The sequence below is a fragment of the Ahaetulla prasina genome, chromosome 3, assembly GCF_028640845.1.
Source record: "Ahaetulla prasina isolate Xishuangbanna chromosome 3, ASM2864084v1, whole genome shotgun sequence".
Taxonomy (NCBI): Eukaryota; Metazoa; Chordata; class Lepidosauria; order Squamata; family Colubridae; genus Ahaetulla; species Ahaetulla prasina.
This window is the reverse complement of record NC_080541.1, coordinates 137,215,606-137,228,142: the sequence shown is the minus strand read 5'-3', so window position 1 is coordinate 137,228,142 and position 12,537 is coordinate 137,215,606. Positions and strand designations below refer to the sequence as shown.

Genomic DNA, 12,537 nt, shown 5'->3' with positions numbered 1-12,537 from the left:
GGGCAGGAGTTTGCAGGTGAGGGGGATGGATGGATGAATGGATGGGAGGCGGGCGAGCGAGCGCCAAGAACACTGGGGGGGGGAAGAGAATGACAGGCAGCTCCGGATCAGCTCAGCTGATCCATGGGTTGCAATTAAGGGGCCCAGCTGCCATTAGCTGACTGGGGAAGGGAAGGGCTGCCTCCTGTGCTGGCCATTCCCACCCCTTCACTAGGGCTTATTTTGTGGGGAGGGCATATATTTACGACCACCCCAAAAATTAGGCTTGACCTTATTTTCCAGACATGTCTTATTTTCGGGGAAACACAGTACTTATGGTTACAAAATCCCCAGTCCCATGGAAACTTAGCAATTTTCTCATTTAAAGAGTCACAAACATATGGTAGGTTCTGCACTGGAGGCAACAGAAAATTTTCTGCCTTCATGGTGAGAGAATATTGTGTGAACTCTTTAGCACAATCTGCCACAATCTGAGCATCTAACTAAGGTAGTTTGAGTCATATGGAAAACACTAAAACAAGAGCGGTATCCCAAGAAAGATACCAAAGAGGAAAAACATTGTTCTCTAAAAGTCCATTGTTACCCATCTCAAGTTTGCCAAAAACCATGCAGATGATCCAGCGGGCTATATTTTATGGGCAGATGAGACAAAGTGGAATTTTGGCCTTTAAAGTGAATGTTATGTTTGGGGGGAAAAACCACAAGGCATTGTATTCTAACAAAATAACTTCACCAAGAACATGAAGCATGGTAATGGGAATATCATGGTTTGAGGCTGTTTTGCAGGCTTAGAATCTAGATGGCTCCTAATCATTGAGAATACAGTGTATTCTGTATCATACCAGCAAATGCTACAGAGCAATGTTAGGTTATCCATCCAGAAGCAGAAATTTAAATGAAGGTGTATCATGTGTGACAATATGTGACAATGATCAAACTGGAAAAATGGCTAAAGCAGAGGTAGTTTTGTTTTTCTTTGGAATGGCTAAGAAAAAGTTCTGGTCTTAATTCTGTTGAAATGTTGTAGCATGACCTAAAGCATATAGTTCATGCCAGACAACTCCCAAATATAAATTAGTTGCAGCAGTTCTGTAGGAGTATGCCAAGCTGCTTCCAAGACAATGTGTGGGATTGATCAGGTGCTGGAAGTTTTTCTTTCTACAAATTTCTACAAACTTTCACAGATTTTTTCCAACAAATATAGTTAATATGTCTTAATATGTCCAATAAAGTACACTATTTTGTGTTGTTTATTTTTTTAAGCAGGATCTCATCTACTGAAATTAAACAAAACTCAGATCACATTGTAGGTCACAGTATTACCATTACGTTGTAATCTAATTGTAGATACTTTTTAAAGGGTTGACTTTCTCACCACCATATAATCATCTATTGATTTATCGTAATTGTGAAAAGAATGATTTAGCCTATAATCTTTAAAAGTAGCTGCTAGTGATTAATATTTAGAAAGCATGGCAGGATTTATTTTTGAGTAAAGATGTATATAGCATATGATTAGACTACAACATTTCAGTATCTTAATTTCTAATGCATCCCAGCAACACGTTGCTCTATGTACTTTGTGCATATTTTCATTTTAGGCAAAAAATAGTCTATAAAGTATTTCTTGGGAATACTGTCTGCTGATTTCACCGGAATGACATTTACCACAGACAACTGAAAAACTGAACATTTGTATGTTTTATGAAATGCCTTGCTTTGTGTTTTGAACTAACCTGGATTCTCTATTCTTGAGAACTTCCACATGTATTTGAATTTATTTCTCAGAAAAACCAAACATGATTTGGCTAGAGTTCAAAGAAATGTATTACAATGTATTTAGAGGGCAACAGATCATGGAACATTGTTCTAGAGGTCACTTTTAATAGAAGCAATACATTTCGTGAGAGATTTTCTTCTGTTGCATAATTTAAATTAATGATCAACAAGCCATTATGCAATTGCTGTACTAATTCAATCTCTCTGTAAAGTACTAGAATGCAAAGACTTGATTTCTTGAGAACTTCCACATGTATTTTAATTTATTTCCTAGAACAGCCAAACATGATAGCATTTTATTGATAGCATTTTTGTTCCTAAGGGCAGCTTAGAATCATTTAAATATGTTTTTAAAATGATACCTAAACAGGACTCAGATCTCACTGCAGAAATCCAAGAGTAAGTTGTTGGTATGTAGAGCTCATGTAAATATTTCCAAAGAGATCTTAGGAACTCAGGGGAGGGCTATGAACCACCTCTTTCTGAATTAGTAAAACAGCAATGTCTTTCTCCCAACATTTGCATAGCTATTCATTATTTGATCTGGGTTCTTTCTGCCTGCTGATGAAGTGACAATACATGCATCCATGTGCAGGGACAGCCAGGAGTAGCTTTAGAAGCAGAGGTGGGCTGCTGCCAGTTTGGACCGGTTCAACTGAACCAGTTGTTCCAATTCTGTGCAGTTTGGAGAACCAGCAATCGGATCACCGGCTGGCCCCGTCCATTTTTGGGGTGTTTTCAGGCCATTTTTCTGGCCAAAATTGGCCCTGAAAATTGCCTGAAAACGACCTGAAAACGGCCAAAAAAAGCTGGCAGCCAGAGGAAGAGAAACTGGGTGAGCCAGCCCAGACATGTCCCGGATCCCCTTGTTCCAGAAGCAGCAATCTTGCACTTTTCCCCTCTCTCTGCTAGCCCCCTTCTTTGCGTGGGATCACCCAGCAACCGAGAGGGAGCAGGGAGCAACATTTCTGTGTGCTCCTGTTTCTGTGTGGCACTCAATGCTAGTGGCCACTGCTTCCCCCTTCTCCCTCTCTGTCTCCGCTGCTGGGCGATCCTGTGCGAAGAAGAGGGCTAGCAGAGAAGGGAAGAGTACAAGGTTGCTGCTTCTGGGACAAGGGGACCCGGGAAACATCTGGGTCCAGCTTACCCAGCTTCTTTTCCTCTTGCAGCCAGCTTTCCAAGTCTAGCTTGACGCAGTCTCTCTCTCTCACACACACATACAGGCACACAGACACACAAACAGGTTGGATCTTATTTTCCTCCTGCCCCCCCGCCCTCCCAAGACCCCTGGATTCCCTCCCCAAACCTGCCTGTCCCATACAGGTACCACCCACACAAGTGACATAGTGACATTGGCAACGCCCACTGAGTCATATGACCCCACTCAGCCACTCCCACCCAGCCAGTCAATAGGGCAGAGACCCAGTTGTTAAAAAATTTGGAGCCCACCACTGTTTAGAAGGAATTACACGTCTCAGGGAAAAGAGAATCTTCCTACATAATCCTGTGCATTCATAAGGAATTACCTTGAAGAATTTGCCACGCCCTAATATCTGTATATCCAATATAAACAAGTGATTAGTGAGCAGCTATAGCAATAAAGCAATTAGTGAGCAACTATAGCATTAAACTAGAGGAAATGCTTCAAGAGTAATCAGTACTTTATTTAGTATTATAGCCATGAGATAACTTTTGTTAAAACTAACTTTCCATTTTCCCCTCTTGTATTTCTACTGCTTTCTGGTTGAATCAGTTTCTGTGAGTTTCTATGCATATAAAGTGTTTCGTGGCATAACTTTAGTACGCTCTGTAGTATTCCTTCAGTCTTTAATAATCTGCTTAATAATTGGAAATGTAACGCTAAGCATGATAGTTATAAATAAATGTAAATTAAATAGCTACTCTATCAGAGTCTGCTGTGATTGCATGTGAAGTTAATATTTGGATTATTTATTTATGTAAAATAGAATATTCTGTGCACAACAGGATATTAAAGAACTGAGTAGAGTCAAATTCAGTGTATTAAAAGAGAAGCTGGGCATTCTAAATAAATTTATAATTGGGTTTAGGGAATCTGTGTTGCATTTCAGTTCACGCTATTTTATATGTGTTGTTGCAACTTAATATAATTATACTTTCAGCATAAACTTTCCATATGGGATGTTACCTCCACGTTTACTTAGGGACTTAGGCAATGCTTAAAACTGCAGCGCTTCATGAAAACTGCAGTTTGTTTTTTCATCAGATTGAATACATCATCAGATATGTATTCAAAATAAGAGCTCTTCAATATTGCTTTTCCATAATTATGAAATATCTGTGCTAAAAATATTTTGTATGTTTAGCTTCATAAATTAAAATTAATAAACTGCTTTTTAAACATAGGTATAAGACTGAAGGTGCAAGTGGGAAAGAAAGGGAAGCCATTCTAGAGGAAGATGATGATCTTTGGATAAAAATCAGGCACAAACATATTGCAGATGTTTTGGAGTAAGTGTCACTTTGTTAAAAACATTGTAAGCACAGTTATGGAATAAAAGTTACATAAAGCTTAATTGTGTGTATGCACATGCACTTTTTACCAGGAGTTGGGAACCCACAGTATTCTGTAGATATATTAAAATATAAGCACCTCACAAAGTTATTTGATGGTGAAATAACCTGTCTTACTCATTTTGTTATTTTGGTCAAACTAAAAAATATTTTTCTACCAACCTGGTTACATACATAAATGTATATTTGTCTGAAACAGATTTTTTTTCGACTGGGGTTCTTCTGAATTGTAGAGTTCCATGAGAAAGCACTACAGGTTCTATGAAAGATCATGATGGGAAAAAAATAAACATTTTCTAAACCAGTGCTCACAAAAAAAAGTAAACATTTTCTGAACTAGTGGGAGTCTTTTACATGCCACATCTCAGCTTCCAGAGTTCCCTGAGATCTGAAAATTATTCAGAAGTTTCTCCTGGATAAAAAGGTCAAGAAAAGCTAGTCTAAAATAATGCTTGTCATTAAGCAAATAACACTGTAGACAACTGATCTATGTATATTTAATATGATTTCTTTTAAACTTTCAGAGAAATACCAAAACTTATGAAAGAAGTTTCTTCAAAAAGGAAAGCAACAGAAGGCAAAGTAAGATTTTTTATGTTTCTCTCTATTTATTTTCAATCCTGCTACCTCTCCAAACTCTTCTATCTTTTTTAATAGTTTAGGAATGGCCTTCAGTAGTTCTTCTACAATAAATACCAAATCATCTGCAAATGCTTGCAATTTCTATCTTTCCTCTCTTATCTCCATTCCTTTAATTTCTGGATCTTGTCTAATGTTCCTGTTCAAGACATCCAAAGTCAATATAAATAGTAAAGGCGATAGTGGACATCCTTGTCTTGTTCCTTTCTTTATATTAAAATTCTCTGTATAGTCCAATTTACAATTACTTTGATAATTATGTATAAAATGCCCTTAACCATTTTGACAAATGATTAAAATCCGTGGTAGGCTTAAAGTCCATAAAACATTTTCCAACAATATTGTTACTTTAACTACAAGACAGTAACCTTACTAATTTTCTTGTACTCTGTGATAATGTTATTTCCTGGTCTTTGGATGAAAAAATTAAGAGGACAAAAAGAAATGTTAAATATTAAATTGACTTTACAAATGCTTTTTTCCCAGATATCATTAAATAATCTGGCCCAACTTATGAAAAAGATGCCCTACTTTCGCAAGCAGATTACTAAGGTAAGCAGAAAATTATATAACAAACTGGAAGAAATCACTTTTTAAAAAAATATAGTTAAAAAGAAAATAAATCAATGAAAAAAAAGAAAGAAAATGGCAGAGGGAGGAAGTGAAGGAAGAGATTGAAACTTGAAAGTATACATTCTTCTGAGAGAAAAAAATACAAAATATTATAAACATCTAGATTCAGTATTTCTATCCAGAATGATATTTATATGAAGATAATTTATTATAAAAATCTTGTTAGCTATATTAACAGTGAACAGGTTTGAATATATCCCTTATTCACTGTAAGGTTTTCCAGTGTTTTTTGTTAACCAGAGCACACTCCACACATAAATACCAAAATTTGTAGTAACGAAACTGGCAGCTAACAGAGTTTCTTATGCATCAATACTAATTGTCATATTTAATATGCCTATTTTGTAGAAGTGATGAAATTTAGTAGTAGGCGAAGAAGATGAAAACCAGTTTTCAGAGCTGGCCAGTTAGAACATTTATATAGTTAACAGCAGAATGATTGAGCTTCAGTAATTCATACCATATTGGAAATGTTGACTTCTTTCTTTTTAAATTCTGATAATCGCCTAAAACTCTGCCCAAATTATGCTGAGATAAAAGCATGACTATAGATCTATCTGCATTAGTACACCATCTATTGCAGAGGTGAAATCTACTTACCTTCCCTACCGGTTTGGAAGTGCACATGCGTCACGTGCACACACGGACCCTCTGCACATGCGCAAACCCTTCTGCACATGCGCAGAGAATAAAAAACAGGTTTTAACCAGGAAGTAATGACTGGACAGGTGGGTATGGAGCCTTGCGCTACCGTCGCTACCAGTTCTCTGAACCACCCGCCACCATCACTACCAGTTCAGCCAAACTGGTAGCATTTCACTCCTGATCTATTGCGTATCAAAACCATGATTTTTAGGTAATTTTATATTTGAATTAAAAAGATTTGGTATATTTAAATGTTTATTGTTGGAGCAGATCACAGTTCATTTAGTCTTGATTTTAGTCATTTAAATGCCTCTGCAAACCTCGAGGATTGTATAACTTGATGAGTTTCATGTATTTAATGCTTAAAATTTTGTGACACTGAACTTTTTAATTTGCTGCAGTTGTTTATATTAATCTTCATGAATTTCTATTAACAATATTCTAAATTTCATTTTCAAAAATCAATAATTTACATTACGTCATCATAATCCTAAGCATGTCTTTATTAGAAATATATCCTTCTAAATTCAGTAGACTTTATTTTCTTCCTGACTATTACAACTATAGTCTCAGAAATAAAAAAAAAGGCTTGACTATAGTGTAAGTCTTGTTCATTATACTTACAACAGTTTCTGCCTAGAATAATGTAACTGCTTTTTACTTAAATCCAAATACTATCATATCAGTTTTAGGAAATACAAGTGTTTGTCAATGATTCTTGAATTATAAACATAATTTAGCATAATTCCAGAAAAAAATAGCTTTTCCCCTTTCTGTTTTGCAGCAAGTTGTGCACCTTAACATAGCTGAAGATTGCATGAATAAATTTAAGAGTAATATAGAAAAGCTGTGCAAAGTGGAACAGGTATGTGAAAGCATTCAAATGTCCAGGGTTTTTTAGACTAAACAAATCCTACCCTAAATTTATTTTTTTATCCATTCATCCATCCATTAGCTATCCTGACTTGGTCAGTTAAAAAAGAAAGACTTGGATACGTTATTAACCAAAGGACACTTGACTAAAGCCAAGTGGTTACACAGTAGCAAAGTCAGATCTGAAGTTTCGTGCCTCAAAGCTCTAAGGGGTTTATTGGGTTAAAATTTTATTGGGTTATTTATATTTTAATATTTTAATTCGTTTTAAATTTGGCCACTTTATAATATGTTTGTTTTAATTTCTTTTAATATTGATACTGTGATTTTTTACTTGGCTGTACACCGCCCTGAGTCCTTCGGGAGAAGGGCGGTATAAAAATTGAATAAAATAAATAAATAAATAATAAATAAATAAATAAATACATAAATACGTAACTTTTTCTTTTTCCCCACCTTCCCCATGGTTATCTCAAATTGTCCAATTACATTCAAACAAATTGTTTTGGTAACAGTCCCTGGTTTGGTGGGCTAGTTGATGTTGCATTATAATCCATGACCTTAGAATACTCAGCAGCTCCCATGGGAAGGCACCAAGAGTAATTTCGATTTCCCTCATCCCAGTCTCCACCCTCTTCCTCCCCACAGCTCCCTCCCCCCCAATCTATGGCATACTGGCATCTGGCGAAGTACGACTGGTATAGAAGGATGGCAGTCTTGACACTTTCCATCTATCTAATTTTAAAACTGCCCATCTACCTCACAGCGTGATACCGCTAAACTGATAATATTATAAAGGGGAGCTCTACTTTTTTTAAAACAGTCTACATAGGATGAAGTACAATAGGAAGTGCTGGTTTTCTGTTTTGTCTAGCAAAACATGGGAAGATTGTTCCATCATGCCTGGAGAACTGAATAATGTTGGAGATGGGGCTCAGATACTTCTGAATGGTTTGGGGTTTAACCCTCAATTTTCCTTCATAGTTTACCTTAAGATGAAATAGCACGTAACATATATGAATGTTGATGTGACTTGAGCAGTGCACTCTTTTCTAGGATAAAAATGTTGTTGCAGTCTTTTAGCTCATGGATAATTGGAAGGGCCTTAATTGTATCAGATCCTAAACTTTTGGAAATGAAATTGCCAATTCATTTGGCAATTTCACTTCCTACCTATTAAGGGTAGGAAGAGAACAAGCAACATAATGGTTTGATTTATTTATAAAATAGATAAAGTGAATTCATTTCTTATAATGTACTTCAAGATTGACTAACACTTGTTTCAGTGCAGTTCTGTTCTATTTGCTTCTGATATTTTCAGAATTTTTGGAACCTACTTTAGCAAAATAATCCAGTAATAGTTATGTGTGGGAAATAGAACTTTCACCAAAAGTTCAAATGTGACAAGAAACTCCTCAAAATTCTGTAGCTGAAATAAAGGCTTAAAAACCATTAAAGTGAAAACATTACAGTGACGATTATGCTAAAATTATTGCTGTATTTTCTTGTTTGTAATTTAGGATTTGGCTCTTGGAACAGATGCTGAGGGACAGAAAGTGAAAGACTCAATGCGGGTTCTCCTTCCAGTACTGCTTAATAAAAGCCATGATAGCTACGATAAAATAAGAGCTATTCTTCTCTATATCTTCAGCACAAATGGTAAGGTTTGCTTCATACACAGTTCAGAACCACTTCAGTTTATAATTTGATATTGAAAATATATGATAAAAATATGGATGTGGTGAAGCATTACATTTATCATATAAATCCTCTGAAAGCTATGGTTACTATTTTCTAGTGTCAGGACCTCTTAAGATGATTGCTAATTGTACATTGCTTGTTGTAGAACTGGGTTATTGAGAGAAAATGTTTTGAATGCATAAAAATTAAAACATGGCTGTGCTAGATGGTGCTTCTGCAGGCCACATCATTTTTTGAATCCTAGGATAATTTGATTTAATTGCAGTCTTAACAGAAATTGATTTAGCAATATATGCTTTTTAATTTGGTGAGATTGCCAGGAAAGCATGAGATTGCACTATTCTCTGAAATAAAGAAATACACAGGAAAATAAGTTTCCCATCCTGTTTTTCTCCAGAAAGCAATTCTATAAGATTCATTGAGCTTATCTAGAAAAAGGACTTCAGCACCATTTTGGGTGCAATTCTTCCCTTCCTCATTTAGGCTACCATTTCCTAGTCCAAAATGTTCCAAATCACAACGGCAAAAGGTACTCGGAGAGCGAGGAGAAATCGTGAGAAATGCTATTTACCATATTCTTTGGTGACAAGATGCACCCCCCCCCAAAAAAAAAGTGGGTGGAAATGTCTGCGTTTTATACAGTGAATGTTGCTGAAGCCTCACCCACCTGCCAGTCCCCACCCTTTGGCCTCTGCCTCCCAGCTATTTTCCTCACAGCAAACAGCAAACAGCCTGGTCAGCTTCAGCACAGCCTGATTTAGCAGAAGCAGCTGATTGGCGGTTGGATCTGTCTCCTATCTATCACCCTGGAACACCTATCATCTGTTCCAGGGTGCAGGAATCGCCACCGCCCATCGCCGCCTATCCCCGCCAGTAATGGGCCGAAAATGGGATGCACAGAGGCAGCCACAAGTGGCGGCGGAGGTGGCAGTGGCAATGCCCATAGCCTGGAACAGCGATATTCCAGGAGGCAGATCCAACTGCTAATCAGCTGCTGGTGCTAAATCAGGCTGTGCTGAAGCTGACCAGGCTGTTTGCTGTTTGCTGCAAGGAGGCAAATTGCTGGGAGGCAGAGGCAGATTTTTTTTTTCTTGTTTTTCTCCCCAAAAGCTAAGTGCATCTTATAGTCCGCAGCATGTTATAGTCCGAAAAATACGGTAAATGATCCTCTGTTAAAGTCATCAAAATCAAAATTATTATGTTGTGAGTAGTATAACTAGGAACAGGTGATAAACACTGGCATGAGAGAAACGTTCAGCATGGTATAAGTTCCTATGGCATATAAAGTTTTCACTGATAGCTTAACACAACTTGCAATTTATTTTACACAATTGTTGATTACTAATTCAAAATGTCACATTTATCAAAAAGGAACTACCCAAGAAAATTTGGACAAGTTGATCCAAAATGTACAGATAGAAAATGACAGCAACATGATAAATAATTGGAAGTACCTTGGTGTGCCTGTCCTCACTACAGTAAGGAATACAACTGTTTTTTCCTGAAAACTCTCTTACTTTACTTATTTTCAAGATTCTCATATAGCACACTAGTTTCAGTTTCTCATTCTTGCAATTTTTTCTCTTCTGACTTAATTTTCCAAATTCTTCTGTCAGCAGTCATAATTAGAACAATTTATGAAAATTAACGACAGTGAAAGCTTGAAACAGTGAGAGATTTCCCCCCCGGAATGTTGATTAATAGCATAAAAATTTGTTGATCATATTGAATTTATAATATAAGAAAGCATTCCAAAAAGTTTTATATAGATGGTCTCAATAACCTAATAAAAAGTTTGCATAATTATCTCAAGTTAAAGTGGCTATGGAGATAAACCTCAGATGTAATGCTTATCTGAGGGCAACCAATGAATTCATAACTGATAGGAAAGCTGAACCTACAACTATACCTGTCTCATATTACTACATTGTGCCCAAACTTTTGAACTCTGAAGCTGGAGTGTACATATTTTCTTATTGAATGGAATGGAACATTAAAAGAGAAATGTTTAGTGGAATCTCAGGCTATGGTAGATAATTTAGATTTATGAAGAACAAAGCAAACAATTAGCTAAATTGCAACTTAGGAGGAGTACCTATTGTGGATTTTGTTTGAATATCTGATTTCTTAGATGATAATAAACATTTGACTTTTTAGTCTGCAACGCAACGAAGACCAACAAGAAGGAATCGCTCTTCAGAAGGAACATTTCAGCTTTCTAGATGGACACCCATTGTTAAAGATATCATGGAGGTAAATTTTTAATGAAGAGTGCTTAAGCAGAAATTTTAAAGAGAGCATGTGACTGTTTATGTGTATATTTAATGGAACAATTCCTCACTTTTAGCCATGCTGAATCCTTGGGTTACAGAAAAATGTTATTCTGCGGAATATGAAAGACTACAAATGTCCATTTCTCTTTAACAAAACTTAACTAATGGCATATTTGGACATTCACACAAACACACACTTTCCCCCCCCAGTTCTTAGCATTTGAGTAACATGCGTAAAGTACTTTCAAGAAGCCAAATAGTTTAAAAGTCCCAGAATATATTTAAATATTTAAAATACTGAAAAAGAAGTGCTTTTCTTCAAAGATTTAATAGAAAGCTATACACATACAAACACACATGCACACACTGAACACTAACAAATATTGCTGGAAATATACAGCATTTTTAATTCCTTAAACTGACTACATACCTAAAAGCTCTGTCTTCCACCTAATATCAGGGTAGAAGTAGAAAATTATTTGGTTATATGAACAAGATGCTTTGTCTTGGAATAAGAACATGAAGTGATAAGTATTTGGAGACATGAAGTGATAAATATTTGGAATGTTGAACATAAATTACTGGTAACTATGAAATGTCTTTTCATTGAGAAAGTGATTCATAAATGGCAAGTTCTGTTCCAATCTTTAGTTAATGTATTCCCTATTAATCTAAGAATGTATACAAGCTTTAAGTCTCGTTGCTGGTTACAGGTAATGTAAATCTTTGAATCGTATAACAGGGTCATATTTCTTTGTTTTCTAGGATGCTATAGAAAATAAATTAGATTCAAAAGAGTGGCCTTATTGTTCCCAGTGCCCGGCACCCTGGAATGGTTCAGGAGCAGTGAGGTTAGGAATTTAAATGTACTTGGCACAATTGCTCCTTGTTTTCTTGATAATTGGTTTGAACATTTCTGTGTACTTCCCTTTACAGTGCTCGTCATAAACCCAAAACTAGTTACTTGGATGAACGTAAGGGTGGTGCAAAGCTGATTGTGTTTATCATTGGAGGCATTACATATTCAGAGACACGTTGTGCTTATGAAGTTTCTCAGGCATACAAGTCTTGTGAAGTTATTATTGGTAAGCCTTCTTTTAAGACTCTTGAGTTCTAGTCCCGTGTTTGGCATGAAAGCTGCTCCGTGACTTTGGGCCAATCACTCTCAGCTCAACTTACCTTACAGGGTTGTTGTTGTTGTTGAGAAAATAGTAGTAGTAGTATTAGGTAAATTTGTTGCCTCGAATTATTTATAAACATATACTTATAAGTATAATAAAGACACAATATAAACATCTATTTAAAAAATTGCTATGAATGCCTCTGCAATTGCTTGTCCTTATTCTCCAATGGAACTATATCAAGTTTTTCATTTTTTTGTTTTTCTTTTGCACATTAGAAAAATCCTAATCTAGTCTGCTATCAGTGATGAATGTGGTAA

The 12,537-nt window shown here is 36.1% G+C and overlaps 1 protein-coding gene across 2 annotated transcripts in view; it reads left to right on the top strand.

The window, feature by feature from the left end:
* STXBP3 (syntaxin binding protein 3) overlaps positions 1–12,537 on the top strand; it is a 34,728-nt gene that overhangs the window by 21,297 nt on the left and 894 nt on the right. For both annotated transcript variants that reach the window (XM_058176558.1, XM_058176559.1), the window contains exons 10-18: positions 4,165–4,269; positions 4,857–4,914; positions 5,458–5,523; positions 7,034–7,114; positions 8,643–8,781; positions 10,195–10,301; positions 10,981–11,076; positions 11,862–11,947; positions 12,033–12,181. In XM_058176558.1, coding sequence (XP_058032541.1) covers positions 4,165–4,269; positions 4,857–4,914; positions 5,458–5,523; positions 7,034–7,114; positions 8,643–8,781; positions 10,195–10,301; positions 10,981–11,076; positions 11,862–11,947; positions 12,033–12,181 — 887 coding nt within the window. The remainder of the gene's footprint in view (positions 1–4,164; positions 4,270–4,856; positions 4,915–5,457; positions 5,524–7,033; positions 7,115–8,642; positions 8,782–10,194; positions 10,302–10,980; positions 11,077–11,861; positions 11,948–12,032; positions 12,182–12,537) is intronic.